This window comes from Papio anubis, chromosome 7 (genome assembly GCF_008728515.1).
Source record: "Papio anubis isolate 15944 chromosome 7, Panubis1.0, whole genome shotgun sequence".
Lineage (NCBI taxonomy): Eukaryota > Metazoa > Chordata > Mammalia > Primates > Cercopithecidae > Papio > Papio anubis.
This window is the reverse complement of record NC_044982.1, coordinates 30221302-30236534: the sequence shown is the minus strand read 5'-3', so window position 1 is coordinate 30236534 and position 15233 is coordinate 30221302. Positions and strand designations below refer to the sequence as shown.

Sequence of the window (15233 nt, the reverse complement as noted above, 5' to 3'; positions counted from 1 at the left end):
AGTACTTCCTGTATGCCAGGCATTGTTCTAAGCTCTTTTCTGCATTAACTCACTAATTCTCAAGACCACCCGGTGAGATGAATATTATAAGTCACATCCCTATTTTACAGATGAGAAAACTGAGGCATCTAGAGGTTAAATAACCCCATTCATAAGGGGCAGAGGTAGGATTCAAACCCAAGCAGTCCAGCTCTAACCACAAAGCTCTCTGGCCCAGCGCCATGGCTATTGTGAGGACTAAAGCCATCTGGAGGCTACTGAGTGTGTTCAGTGACAGTAGGTGGGACATAGATATGTTTTGTTTTTGTTTTTGTTTTTTTAAGACAGAATTTTGCTCTTGTTGCCCAGGCTGGAGTGCAATGGCGCAATCTTGGCTCACCACAACCTCCACCTCCCAGGTTCAAGTGATTCCCCTGCCTCAGTCTCTCGAGTAGCCGGGATTACAAGCATGCGCCACCACGCCTGTACTTTTGTGTTTTTCATAGAGACGGGGTTTTTCCATGTTGGTCAGGCTGGTCTCGAACTCCTGACCTCAGGTGATCCGCCCACCTTGGCCTCCCAAAGCGATGGGATTACAGGCGTGAGCACCGCGCCTGGCCATTAGGTAGGATATTTATGCCACATCACTGTTTTGATATAGAGTGAAAATAAAAACAGATTTGAGAAAAGTTAAGCTAAATTCACAGAGGTCAGAGCTCCAATAGCTACAGAAAAGAAGGATACTAGAGGTGTATTTGGGGGCATATTCTGAATTTTTGATGTTGTACTTCCCTCAAACACACCCCTTTGTGGTGGTCAGAGCCCAGAGCTGGCCAAGGCTAGGTGGACTAAAGTGAGAGCTACCAGGTACCACTGGGCCCTGCATAAGGACACTTGACTGAGAGAACCCAAGTGAGGGCTGAAGTTTCAAAAAGCCAGCAGCGGCCACTCTCTGTGAGCCTGAGCTCACATGTGCCGGGCTTAGCCAGTGAACTGGGACCTCCCAGCTGTACCAGGGCAGCCACTCTGCCTCCAGTTGTCTCTTTCTGCCTTGGTAGAGCCTCGCTCTTCTCATTGTGATGCCTGCAGCCTGGAAAATCATGGATAAAAAGCCCTGATTGAAAGGCACTAATTACCCATCATTATTTTCCATGCCGTAATTTGTGCGGAATGAGATTTCAATCAGTTGTCGGGGATCAGCCTGGTTTTGACTAATCTTTCTAACGACAAGATGCTTAATTACAGATTTTTTGCCTGGGCTCCAGAGCGTGCAGAGGAAGGCAAGCTCTCGCTGAAGCCACCACCATGCTCCTGGGTCATTCTGCAGCTCTGGGTCCCACAGGGCCCCCAAGGGGAAAAAGAGAAAGAAAGCATTAGGAAAACATTCCCGAGGAGGCCAAATACAATGGAACCGTCACAAAGAAGGGGCCGTGTTAGCAACATGGACATAGAGGGTATCAGAGGGCTGCTTTCTAAGTTAGCTCATCCTCCAGGACAGGTCACCACTCGCTGTGTCTCTAATGCCCCATCAGCCCCAGCCTCCCCCGCAGCAGCCTGGCATTCTAGTTAATAAGTTTGAGCATGTCATTGGTTTCTTAGGACTGTTCTATTATCTGAAAGTCACCAGGGTAGTCAGAAAAATCTCTGAGAAGTTAGGATTCAGTGACTCCAGCTGTGCTGAAGTGTGTGGCCAGAAAAATGTTACCTATTGTTGAAAGTTGAAAGATACACATACCCAAGATTCAATCACACAGGAGCAATTAAAATATCACCATCTATTAATAAAATAGGCAGTTCAAGCTGGGCGTGGTGGCTCATGCCTGTAATCCCAGCACTTTGGGAGGCTGAGACGGATGGATCACCGGAGGCCAGGAGCTCCAGACCAGACTGACCAACAGGGAGAAACCCCGTCGCTACTTAAAATACAAAATTATCCAGGTGTGGTGGCATATGCCTGTAATCCCAGCTACTCAGGAGGCTGAGACAGGAGAATCGCTTGAACCCAGGAGGCAGAGGTTGTGGTGAGTCAAGATCACATGTGAAACTCTGTCTCAAAAAAATAATAATAATAAAAATAAAAATAAAATAAAACAAAATAGGCAGTTCAGACTACTCAGAGGGAAGGTCAGTTTGATGAAAAATCCGAGTTTAAGTTATGTGTGTGTGTGTATGTGTGTGTGTGTGTGTAATTAATGGATCTCAGTGCACAGAACTGGATTCATCATTATCATTGGTTAGTAACACTTAGCCATTGGCCTACTTGCCCCTTCCTTCCTTCCTTCCTTCCTTCCTTCCTTCCTTCCTTCCTTCCTTTCCTACCCTCCCTCCCATGTAATAAGTGCCCATGAATCCATGTTCAACAGGAAAACTGGAACCTTGACAGTAATTTGCATCTAGCCACATGGTCCTCCCATCCTACCCTCCTGTTAGGGGCATTCTGCATTCTTTAATACTATTTTAAAGGAAATTTAGTTATATTAGTTCCAGGTGCCTGAGGGGCTGATTGGTGACACAAAGCCTTGCTGGAGGGTCTGAGGATCTGCTTTAATGGATAGCTCTTGACGGCTCCTGGTTAGCAAATTAATTATTGAAATGTACATAAGAATCTCTCAAGTGTTCAGAAACCATTTTTCTTCTATGGAGTGGATTCCCATGTCAGGCTTGTTTATCTTCGTAATTTGCCCAGCCAGCCCCTTTCCCTCCTGGTCTGTGGCAAGTTCCTTGCAGAATCATCCTCAATTCTAGGTCTGGGGAGCTTGGATGAGGGAAGGGGTTTGCTGGGCTTAACCACAGGCCTGCCCACCGGACTTTCTGAGAAGAATCACGGCCTCAGGCAACATCCACCGAGTGCTTGCTCCGCAACTGCGCTGTTCCAAGCATTTCGCCTTCATTGCTTCTTGCTCAACTCTATGAAGCTGTGATTGAGCCCATTTTACAGATGAGGACCCTGAGGTCCAGAGAGGATGACCTGGTTACTCAAAGTCAACAGCAATCGGGGATAGAACTGACACATCTGCTACCAGCATTCAGGCTTGTAGCCATTAAGTGGCCCAGCTGCTTGTTCCAGCTCTTAAATGCATGGCCCCAGGAGGGAAGAGGCTCTGGGGGCCGTCCTTCAGCCTAACCCAGATTCTTGGGTGTGGTGGGTAGACTCTACCCCACAGAGGAAAGCAAGCTAGATGCTTATCAGGCCAGTCCATTCCCCTGTCTGCTGCCCTCTGATCAGCAGCAGGCCACCTAGTGTGGGATAGATCCTTGAGATTCTAGCCTAAAAAATCATGAGAGGTCGGGCATGATGGCTCATGCGTGTAATCCCAGCACTTTGGGAGGCTGAGGTGGGTGGATCACCTGAGGTCAGGAGTTCAAGACCAGCCTGGCCAACATAGTGAAACCCGTCTTTACTAAAAATACAAAAATTAGCCGGGCGTGGGAGCACACACCTGTAGTTCCAGCTACTCAGGAGGCTGAGGCAGGAGAATCACTTAAAGCTGAGAGGTGGAGGTTGCAGTGAGCTGAGATTGAGCTACTGCATTTCAGCCTAGATGACAGAGCAAGACTCCATCTCAAACAAAACAAAACAAAACAAAACACTGACGATGATCTCTTGTTGATACCCTGAAATCTGTCTTCCTCTAGATGTCAAGGGAAAATAGTTCTGCAATTTGAGTTTCATTCAGAACTTTTGAGATTCCCCTGATCTCTGCATTAGGAAAATTTTCAACCTGCTTTGTGGTCCCACAGAGCAATGTCCAGCCGAGGCAGGAAGGGCCCCCCAGCAAGCTCGGCGTCCCCAGGGATCAGGCTGTGCAGGGAACAGGGTCCCACGCTGGCTACTGAGAAGGCCCAGGGCAGAGCTGGGTTGGGGCACGAGGGAGGCCGCGTTTAATCAGATGGGGGTGAAATTGAGGCCAGGACAGTGCTTGCTAAGCTCCAGTTAGGAGATGAATCAAAGGGAAAATGATGCCCCGAGGGGCTTCGACCACGGACTACTGCCCTTTCAAAGGCTGCTTAGATGGGCGTCTCTTCCCTCCCCACCATGAGTCAATAGTCATCGATCCAGTGGGGAGCTGAGTCCCAGCCAGCCACAGATGATGGACTTGACGCTCCCTGCTCCTCCCCAGAACACAAGGGTCAGCTGCCTCCCGCCTCGTCCTGCAGCTACTCCTCCTGGACACCGGCTCGGCCACCACCCCACGGCCACCTCTAAAATCTGAAGTGTCAGTCTCAGGCCTAGACGCTGTCTCCCAACCTTCCAGCTTTCTTGCTACTTCCTCCTGCTGGACCTACGCCTCAGCCTCCTGGAGACCACTATCATCACCTCTCCATTTTCTCCCAATCCCGCCCTTTCTGACATCCCTCCCTTGTCCACCTTCTTCCCTCATACTTCTAAGTCAGTGGTTCTCAGCAGTTTTGCTCCCAGGGAGACATTTGGCAATGTCTGTAGGTTTTGGCTCACATATTTGGGGGCAGGGTGCTATGGGCATTGAGTGGGTAGAGGGCGGGGGTGCTCCTGAGCATCCAGCAGTGCCAGGACAGCCCTACAACATGGAATCACTCAGCCCCAGATGTCAGTAGTGCCGAGGATGGAAACCCAGGTCTCAGCTGCTGGAGATGGGGCCCCCTTGCATCATCGCACCTGCATCAAGAGTTAAGGGGCCTGGAGGACCTTTGCGTCCCAGATTTCTGCTCCCTCCTTGTCCCACAGTTACTATTGCAAACTTTCCTCCTTCTCCTAGTCCTCCTGCCCTCCGGTCCTCGCCTTCACTCCCTGTCCCTCCTACTTCACAGAGTCACTAGAGGCTGAGTGGAGGTGGTGTGGGTGGGCTTGGGGGGTAAAGAGGGCCTCACTCAGTGCCCCCTTCTGCCACCTACAAACTTCCCATCTGTACAGCCAACGTTCCCTCTCACTCTTACTGAATAAACTATTTCTCTTTTTTTTTTTTTTTTTTTTTGAGACCAGGTCTCACCCTGTCACCCAAGTTGGAGTGCAGTGGCACAATCTCAGCTCACTGCAACCTCCGCCTCCCAGGTTCAAGTGATTCTCCTGCCTCAGCCTCCCGAGTAGTGGGATTACAGGTGCACACCACCACACCCAGTTAATTTGTATTTTAGCAGAGACGGGGTTTCACCATGTTGGCCAGGCTGGTCTCAAACTCCTGACCTCAAGTGATCTGCCTGCCTTAGCCTCCCAAAGTTCTGGGATTACAGGTGTGAACCACCACACCTGGCCTGCATAAGCTGTTTCTCTAACTGCACTCCAAATTCCTTGAAAACTTTTTTTAAAATTTATTTTTTGGAGATGGAGTCTTACTCTGTCTCCCAGGCTGGAGTGCAGTGGTGCGATCTCAGCTCACTGCAACCTCTGACTCCTAAGTTCAAGCAATTCTCCCACCTCAGCCTCTTGGTAGCTAGGACTACAGGTGTGTGCCACCATACCCAGCTAATTTTTGTATTTGTAGTAGAGATGGGGTTTTGCCATGTTAGCCAGGCTGGTCTTTAACTCCTGGCCTTAAGTGATCTGCCCACCTTGGCCTCCCAAAATGCTGGAATTACAGGCATGAGCCACCACACCCAGCCAGATTCCTTGCAAACTCTTACAAGATCCTCTCACGACGGCATCCCTTCTTCCAGTGGTACCCCACCCTTAAGAATCACACCCTGAAAAATCAACACCCTTAAGAATCACAGCTGCACCACCAAAACCAAACCAAACCTCCCTGAAGATTTCTTGGGCGCCGCCTGCGGAGATGCTTCTTCAAAACATGACGTCAGTGGGATCAGGTCTAGGAAGCCACCTGTTCACCAAGCCCCTCAGCTGCCTCTGGTGAAGATTGAAGTACAGTTTGAGAAAAGCTGACATGGATTTTGTGTCTTCAGCCATTAAATGTTGATTTTGCTCTTTACCACTAATATTTAATATAGGGTAGCCATGTGATTCGTGATCTACTTCAGGGACAGAAGGGGGGACGGTGATGGTAATGACACTGGGCCAGCAGTAGGAGCAAGATTGCTCAGGGCCAACTGGGAGGTATGGATACCTAATTTTTAAATACCTTGAATTCCTTACATTCTCAACACACCTCCTTCTCATCAAAGAAGCTGACAATTAATACCGACAATAATAACAAAACATTCCTTCTCCACGCCACAGGCCCTAAGTCCAGGAGGGCATGCTTTGTTGACAAGGTAGCTGGTGCTGCCTGAAGGTATTCATGAAGGCACCCCTGCTCCGCCCAGTCCTCTACCCTTCATGGCCAATTTTACTGAAAGAATTGTCTGCATTCACTACTTCCAGCCATTGCAATGCGGCTTCTGTCCCCACCATGCAGTAACCCTGCTCTGGTGAATGTCCTCAGCCACTTCCTGACGGCTAAGTGCGGGGATACTTCCTGACGGCTAAGTGCGGGGATACTTGCCCCTTCTCACTTCACCTGACCTTATAGGATGGAATCTGTTGCCCATGGCCCTTCTAGATGGCTCTGCTCATCCCGTTTCCATGATATGCTCTGTTTTTCCCTTTTCCCACACCTCTGGTTACATCTTCTCTGTCTTCTTGGACTTCTTTGCCTCTGTCCTGCCTTTACATTTTTTATTTTTATTTTTTTGAGACGGGGTCTCTCTCTCACCCAGGCTGGAGTGCAGTGGCACAGTCTTGGCTCATTGCAGCCTCTGCTTCCTGTATTCAAGGAATTTGCCCACCTCAGCCTCCCCAGTGGCTGGAATTACAGGCATGTGCCACTATGCCTGGCGTGAGCCACTGCACCCGGCCTGCCTTTAAATTTCTCATTTGAATGAATGAACACGTGAGGTCCTGGGGGCTAAGGACAGATGGAGGGAGTGGGCAGGTCTCCCAGAGGGTCTGGCCTCTCCAGCAACTTTCTTTCCCCTGCCTGGTACATCAGGAACCAGGTAGCCCAGAGAGCATTGTGCCTCTCTCCCCTTCTGCTTCCAGAGAGTTCTCTATTCTGACACTTTATAGGTTAAGAAATAACAGCGAGGCTGGGGGTGGTGGCCCATCCTGTAATCCCAGCACTTTGGGAGGTAAAGGCAGGGGATCACTTGAGGTCAGGAATTCAAAACCAGTCTGGCTAGCATGGCAAACCCCTGTCTCTACTAAAAAAACAGAATACAAAAATTAGCCAGGTGTGGAGGCACGCGCCTGTAATCCCAGCCTCTCGGGAGGCGGAGGCAAGAAAATTGCTTCAACGCAGGAGGCAGAGCTTGCAGTGAGCCGAGATTGCACCCCTGCACTCCAGCCTGGGCGACAGAGCCAGACTCCGTCTCAAAGAAAATAAAAGAAAGAAAAAGAAAAACAAAAAGAAAGAGCAGTGACAGGATTCTAGGGTTTGGAACTCTGGGTGGCAATTAGACATTGTCTGCATTTTGCGGGGTTGGAAAGCTGAGGTCCTTGCCTGGAGCAGCTCTTGCCCAGGCCTGGTAGCAGAGAGGCAGAGTGTCGTGAAGCAAGGAACATGGACCTGCAGTGAGGTTCGGACCGCAGCTTCTCCCGGGACTCGAGTGAATGGGACAGGCTCTGAGCTCCAGCCTTTTCCTTCTCCCAGGACTCAAGCGAATGGGACAGGTTCCAAGCACCAGCCTTTTTCTTCTGTAAGGTGGGGATAGGAGAGCAGAGCGGACAGGCTGTAAGGATTAAATAAGATGGCACGGAAGAAGGTGTCTGGCGTGCAGCTGGGGCATGATGGGCAGCCGCCAGTATCGCCCAGCCTCTGAGAGGGGCAGCCGGGCGGCTCGTGAGAGTGAGGAAAACAGGCAGAAGAAAGAGCCTGGAAGAATTTCAACCCAGAAAAGAAGCTGTGGCCTTCTGGGGGTCTTCATATAGTCTGAAAATACGAAGAATGAGCGAATGAATGAAGCAAGACCAGAGACACCACAGCAGTGCCCCCATGAGCAGGGCACCCGCATGGCCCTTTCTGGCGCTCTGTGTACTTATGTTGGTTTAGTGTCTGTTGTTCCTATGGAAATATGAGCGCCTTGAGATCGTGAGCTGTTCCTGTCTTGTTCCCATTATCTGGCTAGCACTTGGCACATAGTAGGTGCCCAAAATACACATTGACAGTTCCTGGAAAAGGCGTGCTGAGGAGGCCAAAATAATAGTTACAGAAATGAGGCAGGGCACGGTGGCTCACGTCTGTAATCCCAGCACTTTGGGAGGCTGAGGGGGGGTGGATCACTTGAGATCAAGAGTTCGAGACCAGCCTGGCCAACATGGTGAAATCCCGTCTCTACTAAAAGTACAAAAATTAGTTGGTTGTGGTGGTGGGCGCCTGTAATCCCAGCTTCTCAGGAGGCTGAGGCAGGAGAATCGCTTGAACCCAGGAAGGCTGCAGTGAGCCAAGAATGCACCATTGCACTCCAGGCTGGGTGACACCGTGAGACTCCATATCAAAAAAAAAAAAAAAAAAGTCATGGAAATGAGAAAGCTGGAGGACTGAAATTACTAGAACCCCGCCCCCGAGTTGGGATTCAGGCTCCAAATTAATAGTGGGTTTCCCGCACCAACCCTGAAAGAGTTAATAGCGGGCTTTCTGCACCAACCCTGATAGAGGCCAGCATCTGCTTTACTTCTCTCTCAGCCCGGGGGTTCTCCATCGAGGGCCTGGAGGTGGGGCCCCGACACTGCAGGATGCTTTGCACCCTTCTGAATCGAGGAGAGCAGAAGAGGAAACCAAGGCTTGGGGAGCAAACCGCTGCCTGCTCTGGTGTCCTTCAGGGTTGTCCAGCCATGAGACGGTGCGGGGAGGCAGCTGGGAAAACCGTGGGCTGCCCTCTCCTGGGAGGGGCTGGGAGCTTTCCATTTACTTTCCTTGGGGCAAATGCCTCTTAGGCACAGATCAAGGCACAGATCTGAAGCAGGGGACATAGAGCACTGGCTCACTACATCACCACTGCTGTAATCACTGTTTATGTCGAGTGTATCTCCTGAGATCTCTGGAGCCCTCTGCAGCCTGGGGAAGGTTTGGGCTGAAGGTCCCTGGGGTCTGGGAGCTGTCTTGCTCAGCAGGGTTTTTCACAGTGCCCTAGGGTCTTCCTGTGAAAAGCAAAACCTAAAGCGGCCATCAGGAGAGCAGGAGGGGACTAAAAGTTAGGGCGTGGTCAGTTCTATTCTGCCTGCCTCCCAGAAGGGTGCCCGAGGAGCAAGGTGCACCCCTGCCTGCCCATCAGATGCCCAGGCAAATGATGGCCTTGCCAGGCTGATGGTCTTTCCTGGGGACTCCACTGGTGGTTGGGAAGAAGTTGTATGGCAGTGCCCAGGGAGATGATCACAGAGATGTAGAAGGGCCTGGAGGAGATTATCAGCCAGGGGACTGGGGCTCATAGGAGGGTGTCTCCGAGGACTCAGGGACATTCCGTGGGGAACAGAAGAGACCCAGGAGTCTCTGTCTTCACACACTGCATTTTGGGAGTTCTGAAATTCTGGAGAGTAGGAGCCTCAAGTTATCTTTTATCTTTGTGTCTATAGCTCCCAGCTTCTGGTCTGTGGGAAAGTGAGTTCCTTGACTTCGGCCATAGTCAAGGGCAGCCCCTCAGGAGGGGTTAATTAATTAATTAATTAACTTTTGAGACAGAGTCTTGCTCTGTTGCCCAGACTGGAGTGCAGTGGCCCGATCTTGGCTTACTGCAACCTCCACCTCTTGGGTTCAAGTGATTCTCGTGCTTCAGCCTCCCGAGTAGCTGAAACTACAGGCTGGTGCCACCATGCCCGGATAATTTTTTTTTTTTTTTTTTTGAGGTGGAGTCTTGCTCTGTTGCCCAGGCTGGAGTGCAGTGATGCGATTTTGGCTCACTGCAAGCTCCACCTCCTGGGTTCACGCTATTCTCCTGCCTCAACCTCCCAATTAGTTGGGACTACAGCTAACTTTTTATATTTTTAGTAGAGACCGGGTTTCACCGTGTTAGCCAGGATGGTCTCGATTTCCTGACCTTGTGATCCACCCGCCTCGGCCTCCCAAAGTGCTGGGATTATAGGCGTGAGCCACCGTGCCCAGCCCATGCACAGATAATTTTTGTATTTTTTGTAGAGGTGGGGTTTCACCATGTTGGCCAGGCTGGTCTCGAACTCCTGACCTCAAGTGATCCACCCACCTCGGCCTCCCAAAGTGCTGGGATGACAGGCATGAGCCACCACGCCCAGCCAGAAGGGGTTAATTTGTATTAATCATTAATGAGACCAGGGACAGTGGAGGCCTCTCCCCATCATAAGGTTGCACAGACACATTTTGTGGCATTGCTGTTCGGCCATGGGTTGCAAGATGCGAGTGGGCTCTGTGGGTGTGATAAGAGGAGAGATCCTCCCTGGCACCCATGAGTTGTCTTTCCATTGGCGGGCTGTCCTATGACCTCCCTATCCTTTGCTCCTCTCCAAGATCTTTCCCTCTTTCCTTTCACCTGCTCCAGGCATAAGCAGGAGCCTCCTCTCTACCTCCACAGAGGAGGCTCAGGGAGTGAGGCAGCCTGTCGAGGACAGGGACAGATCAACACCACCCAGGCCGCCCTCACACTCAATCCTGGCTGGAATGTGACCCACAGCTGGGTGTCCCTGAACACACACCTTAATCCCTCAGGTGTGAGCTCAGCTGCCTTTCTTGTCCATGTTGGGAGAGGGACAGGTCCTCTCCCTTCATCCTGGGAGCTGGTATGTGGGAGGGGCACACGCTTGCCCACCTTCTCCTCCACCAGTGTGGCCGGGGCAGAAGGGCTTGGTTTACAGGAAACATTCTGTTATCCCACACAGTGATCTTGCCACACTGGTAATTCACCTGGACTCTGTGGGTGGGCGGGGAGGCTTCCTGGGTAGAAATAGTTGGCGGATGCTCAGAGTTGGGGTTAGAATGCTCCCTCAAGCTTTCCACTGGAGACGTGTCTCTTGGGGGACAGGCAGGCTGGGAAGAAGCTGGTCTGCTCGGGGTCTAAGAAGGGAAATGAAATAGGGGGTTTTGGAAGCCACCTTCCAGACATGACTTCTTATACCAAGCCTGGACCAGCTGTAAAACCCAGAGGGCAGCCAATCTGGCTGGTACCTTTGCCACAAGATTCCTTCTTGAATTGGCCAAGTGACCTGTTGCCTCTGGTTCTGATCTTAGTGAAGATAGGGGTCCCAGGGAAGCTCCAAGCCACTGTACTTAGAGTCTCTGGGCCAAAGCTGGACTGCCAGGACTGTTAAATTGCAGCCATTGGCTGGGTGCGGTGGCTCATACCTGTAATCCCAGCACTTTGGGAGGCCAAGGTGGGTGGATCACCTGAAGTCAGGAGTTCGAGACCAGCCTGGTCAACATGGTGAAACTCTGTCTCTACTAAAAATACAAAAATTAGCTGAGCATGATGGTGGGTGCCTGTAATCCAGCTACTTGGGAGGCTGAGGCGGGACAATCGGTTGAACCTGGGAGGTGGAGCTTGCAGTGAGCCGAGATTGGCCCATTGCACTTCAGCCTGGGCAACAGAGAGAGACTCCATCTCAAATAAATAAATAAATAAATAAAATTGTAATCATTGTGTATTATTGTTATGCAGGAAGGTTGGCCAAACATTTTGGGTGAATAGTTTCCATCTTGTGTCACCCTCAAACTAGAACTTTGCAAAGAACTAGGGTGCCTAATCTGAAGGTTTTTTTTTTTTTTTTTTTTTTTTTTTTGGAGATAGAGTCTTACTCTACCACCCCCATGCTGGAATGTAGGGGTGCAATCAGAGCTCACTGCAGCCTCAAACTCCTGGGCAATCCTCCCTCCTCAGCTCCTGAGTAGCTGGGACTACAGGCATACATCATCATGCCAGGATTTTTTTTTTTTTTTTTTAACAGATGGGGTCTCCCTATGTTGCCCAGGCTGGTTTCAAACTCCTGGCTTCAAGCGATGATCCTCCCCCCTCAGCCTCCCAAAGTGCTGGGATTTACAGGTGTGAGCCACCACACCTGGTTCGCTGAAGTTTATTGATCAAAATAAAGTTTCTTTGAGGCCTCAGAAGGTTCTGGAGGTAATGACCGAAACTTGCTGCCGGCTGTGCCGAGTGGAGACCAGTTGACCTTCTCCACCATTGTTTTATCTCACCAAAGCCTTAGCATAGAGCCCTTCCCAACCACCCTACCTGCGGGGCGGGACCCGCCCGCCACACCCGCCGCATCTTGCTGGGGCTGACTTCCCGATTTGTGTCCACAGGCTGCTGAATAGGATGTCCTCAGACGACAGGCACCTGGGCTCCAGCTGCGGCTCCTTCATCAAGACTGAGCCGTCCAGCCCGTCCTCGGGCATCGATGCCCTCAGCCACCACAGCCCCAGTGGCTCGTCCGACGCCAGCGGTGGCTTTGGCCTGGCCCTGGGCACCCACGCCAACGGTCTGGACTCGCCACCCATGTTTGCAGGCGCGGGGCTGGGAGGCACCCCATGCCGCAAGAGCTACGAGGACTGTGCCAGCGGCATCATGGAAGACTCGGCCATCAAGTGCGAGTACATGCTCAACGCCATCCCCAAGCGCCTGTGCCTCGTGTGCGGGGACATTGCCTCTGGCTACCACTACGGCGTCGCCTCCTGTGAGGCTTGCAAAGCCTTTTTCAAGAGGACCATCCAAGGTGCGTGGTGGGCCTCGCGGAGCCTGGGTGCGGGGTGGGGGGTGGCAGCCCTGCCGGCGGGTCCGGCAGAAGCCCTAGGAATTCCCAGAAACTGCCAGTTCTGGGCGCTGTTGGAGCAGTACTTCTGTGGGGCGCCTTTTCCCTTGCTCAGGGCTTCCAGTTCTGGGACTGGACAGCTGCAAGACTGTTGTTGAGATGACATGCGTTCCCCACCCCGTTAGTTCCCCCATGCAGAGCCCCAGAAAACCAAAAGAAAATCCACAGGAATGCCAAACCCTGGGTGCTTCTCACTGGTGTGGGGTACACTGTCAAATGTGTGTCCCTCAAAAAGTTTATTTTGCGCCGGGGAAAAACACAACATAATTTGCCCTGCAATTCCAGACTTGTGGGACATATGAAGAGTCCCTCACCTTGTTTTTGTCTTTCTTACTTATACAAGTAAAACGCCAGACGTGACTCATGCCTGTAATCCCAGCACTCTGGGAGGCCAAGGCCAGAGGATAGCTCAAGGCCAGGAGTTGAGACCAGCCTGGGCAAGACAGTAAGACCCTAACACTAAATTTTTTTTTTTTTAATTAATGCATGGTGGCACACACCTCTAGTCCTCGCTACTTGGGAGGCTGAGGAGGGAGGATCATTTGAACCCAAGAGTCTGAGGCTGCAGTGACCTGTGATGGCACCACTGCCCTCCAGCCTGGAAGACAGAGCAAGACCCTGTCTCAGAAACAAACAAAAAAACAAATAATATGTGAGTATTTTCTCATTGTAGAAGACTCAGGCCTGTTGGAATCAGGACAGGAACTCATTGTGTCTGGATCCCAGTTTGACCTATCTTTTAAGATCTTCTTTTCTTTTCTTTTTCTCTTCTCTCCTCCCTCTTCTCTTCTCTTCTCTTCTCTTCTCTTCTCTTCTCTTCTCTTTTGATGAGAGTCTTGGGCCAGGCACACTGGCTCACGTCTGTAATCCCAGCACTTTGGGAGACCAAGGTGGGCCTTGAGGTCAGGAGTTCAAGACCAGCTTGGCCAACATGGTGAAACTCTGTCTCTACTAAAGATACAAAAAAAAAAATCATCTGGGTGTGGTGGCAAGTGCCTGTAATCTCAGCTACCAGGAAGGCTGAGACAGGAGAATCACTTGAACCCAGGAGGCAGAGGTTGCAGTGAGCCAAGATTGGGCCACTGCACTCTGGCCTGGGCAACAGAGTGAGACTCCATCTCAAAAAGAGAGAGAGACGAGGGTCTTGCTATATTGCCCAGGCTGGAGTGCAGTGGCTATTCACAGGCACGCTTATTGCACACTGCAGCATGCATTGAAGTCCTGGGCTCAAGCCATCCTACCACCTCAACTTCTCAAGTAGCTAGAACTACAGTGGCTGCCACCACACCCATAAGCTTTTTTTCAATACATTTACATATCAGCTGAGTCACATTCCAATGGCCATGGGGGTGGCAGCCTCTTTCTGTGGGTACTAGAGTGAATCCGTCTAACAAAGGGGAGTGTAAGAACCCTGGTGGGTTGCTCTGTAAAGTCACCACGAAGTGAATTGGGGGGAATGGTGGGCCTGCCCCAACAAGGCTGTTATCAAATTCATGGCAGAGAGAGACTGCTGGGACAATTGGTGCACACCACCACACCCAGTTCATTTTATTTTTAGTAGAGATGGTGTCTCGCCATGTTGCCAAGGCTGTTCTCAAACACCTGGACTCAAGTGATCCACTTGGGCCCACTTTGGCCTCCAAAAGTTCTGGGATTACAGGCCTGAGCCACCATGCCTTGCCAATAGCTGTGATTCTTAATTGCATCAGGCCCTGGATACAGCGCTTTCATTCAGTTTAGTCAAGTATCTGTTGAGCACCTACTAAGCACCAGGCCAGGCTGTAGGTGCTGGTGATAGGATACACAAAATCCCTACTCATGCAGGTCATTGCGATGAGCTGGTGCTATCCAACTGGCACAGAAACTGCAGACCAAACTGGAGAACACCCAGGAACCACCCATCCTGCCCCTGCATCAGATCTCTTTTCAGGGCCCTGCCTGGCTGTCCCCAGAATGTACCCACCCCATTCATTTCTCTTTTAGAAGAGGCAGGCTGAGCTTCCCCGGGATGATTCTGTTTATTCAACAAATATATATGTGTTTAAGTTTCTTCAGATGGCAATCTATTTATGAAACCAATTGAGGACATTAGGATTGGATATGTTTCCAGTTCCACATATGAGTTGAGATGGTGTGGTGCATTGGCTAACCACCAGGGCTCCTGGTCAGAGAGTTCCATCTTCCCCTTATAGCTGCACCTTGGGCATGCTGCTTGTTTCTCTCTGTGCTGCAGTTACTTAATCTAAAAAGTGAGATATCAGCTGGGCGTGGTGGCTCACACCTGTAATCCCAGCATTTTGGGAAGCTGAGGAGGGTGGATCACTTGAGGCCAGGAGTTCCAGACCAGCCTGGCCAACATGGTGAAATCCTGTCTCTACTGAAAATGCAAGAATTAGCCAGGCATGGTGGCAGGTGCCTGTAATCCCAGCTGCTTGAGAGGCTGAGGCAGGAGAATCGCTTAAACCCAGGAGGCAGAGGGTGCAGTGAACCGAGATGGTGCCACTGCACTCCAGCCTGGGCAACAGAGCAAGATTCCGTCTCAAAAATAAATAAATAAAAATTTTAAAAATAAAAATAA

The 15233-nt window shown here is 50.8% G+C and overlaps 1 protein-coding gene across 1 annotated transcript in view; it reads left to right on the top strand.

Moving 5' to 3' along the window:
* The window catches only part of ESRRB (estrogen related receptor beta), a 187388-nt gene that overhangs the window by 115742 nt on the left and 56413 nt on the right, over positions 1-15233 (top strand). Inside the window, exon 2 of the mRNA XM_017961385.3 lies at positions 12150-12559. Coding sequence (XP_017816874.1) covers positions 12150-12559 — 410 coding nt within the window. The remainder of the gene's footprint in view (positions 1-12149; positions 12560-15233) is intronic.